General features: G+C 36.1%; 1 protein-coding gene across 1 annotated transcript; it reads right to left on the bottom strand.

The window, feature by feature from the left end:
- Nucleotides 1–517: 517 nt before the first annotated feature.
- Nucleotides 518–1,261, bottom strand: Smp_169120 (hypothetical protein; the record flags this gene model as incomplete). Its single annotated transcript, XM_018792129.1, has 2 exons — nt 518–666; nt 1,153–1,261. Coding segments are annotated over 2 exons (258 nt in total), but the record flags the coding sequence as incomplete, so codon positions are not given.
- Between the last annotated feature and the right edge of the window lie 2,148 nt (nt 1,262–3,409).

The raw sequence follows: 3,409 nt of genomic DNA on the forward strand, positions 1-3,409 counted from the left end.
CATACTTAGATGAGTTCCATTAAAAATTTAATTAAAGTCTAATCAATACTGGGATGTTTTGCTAAACAACATTAAAAAAATTAAGGCATCAATTGTAAAATAATTTAGGGTGACTATCTATGGACAAAAATATTTTAATAATCTCCAGTCAAATTGAAACAAACGTAACTTACTTATCAAGTACAAGCATGTATATTTGATGTTCAAGTACAATTTAGTTACGTGAAAGCTACAGGCATTACTCAACTATCTAAACTGTAACAAATAGTAAAGGGCTCGAACCTAAGACCTACTACTAATTTAAAGGCGTGAGTGTATTAATTACAAAACCACCGCCACTGGTCACCATGATCAATGACAATTTGTCAAATCATTTATTAATAATACTGGGACTATTCTTAAAGTTCGCAATTAGAGGTTTAACATAAAACCTCGAATTCAAACAATTAAAGATAGGGATTATAATATAGAAATAAGGAAGTTAAACAGGAAGATTATTTCCAAGAATTAGTATTAATCAACCAACCTGAAGGCCAGAACCTTTGATTTTTTTAAGACGTCGACCTAGACGTTGTAAATCAGGGATACGACGCAAGAAATCTTCATGTAATCCTCGACGTATCCCAGTTTCTTCAACGAACGATTCAACTAGGTCCAAACGTTCTTCTGCAAATTAAGAAATAAATAAACTCGAAGTTACGTATGAATATGTAAGCGGTGATTGAATATTTCCTAACGTTGAAGGGAAGTAATTCATAAATATATAAGAGAAAATTCTTGATGAATTTACCAACGATAGTCATTATTGTGTCCTAAAAAGTGGTCTTTAAAAAAGTATTCTGGTGATTACCTTCATTAACTTATTAACTTATTTACAACAGTTTGGTGTTACATTTTTATTTAGCAGTGTACCAATCTAGTGAGCATTAGATGTAAAATGGTTTGAACGGTAGGCACTAGGATTTCTACCGTGAATTGCAAGAAATTGAATTGTTGATGCATTATAGATGTTTAGTATACGTTTAATAATATACTGGATAAGTACTTCCACAAAATGATTATATTATATAATGCTACTGCCTGTTAACGAGATATTTTAATTCGATTACAATTATTATCCTGTAAAGAATTTTTAACGTTATAATGACATACCAATTTTCGACTTATCAATCAAAGGTTGTCGAAGCCATTGAGCTAGAAGACGCTGACCTTGAGCTGTTCGACAATTGTTCAACGTGCCATAAACACTGTGAAACTTGTTTTCTAAGACATTGGAGGTTACAAGTAAAACAGAATATGCGTTAAGAAATTATTAGAGTAAATATAAATAATTTACAACAGCGATAAACTGTTATCATGATTTAATATTTTATTTATTGAAAGGGAACCGATTATATAACAGATCGAAAATGACTTTCAGATTAGCACTTGGTAATTAAAAAACTTGACACCCAGTAATTGGGTTGTAGGTGAGAACTTAGCTTCACCTACTTTGTTATGAGTGGCCGAACCTCAAGGCCCTGTATAGAGAATAAATCTGTACTATATTTGTATTTACTAATCAAGATATAATCATGTGTTTAATAATAACTTACATTGAGACAAGTCCCTGAAGTTCTAGCGGGAATTCATGACAGATGGGGTTCAGACACTTTGAGAATAAAATAGTTATCACCAATGGTATCGAATGGTTGTCGGGCGAAGTCACAAATGGATTGAAGTTGGGAATGTATTTCATTGGATACCGACCGAATGATCTAATGCTTAGGCAATCACTATAATATCTGAAGATCCCGAGTTTGATCCCTGGTGAAGTTGTGGGTGTGCACAACTGAGAAGTTTGATACTAGAACGAAATAACTTCATCATAGACCTACTGATGGAAATAACTTTCTCGTTGTCCGAATTTTCGAGAATCGATCTACCAGAAGGTCCACATATTGACTTAAAATGCGCAGATGAAATTGTCCTATTTGGTGAAGACGCTGATAAAATGCAGTCTTTTCGTAGCACTGAGCAACAGTATCAGGATGTTTGGGATGCGTTTCTCCCCCTCTAAATGTAAATTGTTACTCCAGGACTAGCCTGCGTCAACACCTGAACTAAGAATAGGGAGTGAAGTAGTCGAACGCGTCAACAGCTTCACGTCTTGGAAGCCTGATCAGCTCTAATGGGTTGGTGTCTGACGAAATCTCTGCACGGATTCAGAAAGCTCGTTTGACTTTTGCCAACTTACGTCACCTATGGAGAAATCGAGATATTCGTCTATCAATTAAGGGATGAGTATACTGCGCAGCAGTTCGCTCTGTTCTACTTTACAGCTGCGAAACGTGACCATTAAGAGTAGAGAATACTCGTAAGTTATTAGTATTTGACCACAGATGCCTTAGAAATATTGCTCGCATCTGCTGGGATCACCGGGTAAGTAAGTAATAGTGAGGTTAGACACAGGGTATTAGGGAATAATGGTAGGTTAGTTGATGAGGTCATGAATCTTCATCGACTGAGATGGTTGGGCCACGTGTTACGTATGCCTGAACACAGATTACCACGACGCGCTATGCTGACTAGTATTAGCGATGGTTGGAAGAGAGTTAGGGGTGGCCAAACCAAAACGTGGCATCAATCCATAAAGTCACTAACTTCTAGTCTGAGCCATGTTGGTAGATGCAGACTACTTGGTTGGGCTCCGCGTGACTATCGTAATTGATGGTTGGAGACTCGAGGTGATATGGCTCAGAATCGATCACAATGTCGTGGGTGTATACACTCTTTGTCTTCCCTTAAACCTTGAGATTAAAATTGTTCATATCTGTCTTCCTATACTATATCCTTATATACAATTTTCTTTTATATATTACCACCACTAAATTAACTACTTTTATGAATTGTGTGTTGATCTTGTTGTGCTAATGAGGTGTGGCAACTTGGACCGATGCATATATGTGCCTGGTCCTACGCTGTAGCAGACTGATTTCTATTTGAGTGCTAGAAATACTATTCGGTTGTCTGAATCAAAGTAGGTGGACTGAAGAATGAAATTGTGATCTAATAGGTGAAGGCCAGGCGCCTCTATCAATCTGCTACTCATGTTGTTATTACTTTAAAAGCAAATTGGAAAAGGGCTGTTTATCATTAGAGAGAGGTGGATTTCAGAAAAACGAGGGTTATATAACCAGCGAAAATTGGTAGGTAAGACTTCTACGTATTACTGTTCAAGAAACCATATAGTCAAATATTGTCTAAGTTTCATACTAAAAAAGACATGAGAAAACAAAATGACAAACAAATTATCTACTTATCGCTCACTATCATCTGGACCAGGTAATAAGTGCAATGCCCGACTGGCAGCACTATCTAGGCGTACATGATTTTCAAGACTAAAAATTTCTAAAGTGAATGCATAACG

Source organism: Schistosoma mansoni, assembly GCF_000237925.1.
Source record: "Schistosoma mansoni, WGS project CABG00000000 data, supercontig 0689, strain Puerto Rico, whole genome shotgun sequence".
Taxonomy (NCBI): domain Eukaryota; kingdom Metazoa; phylum Platyhelminthes; class Trematoda; order Strigeidida; family Schistosomatidae; genus Schistosoma; species Schistosoma mansoni.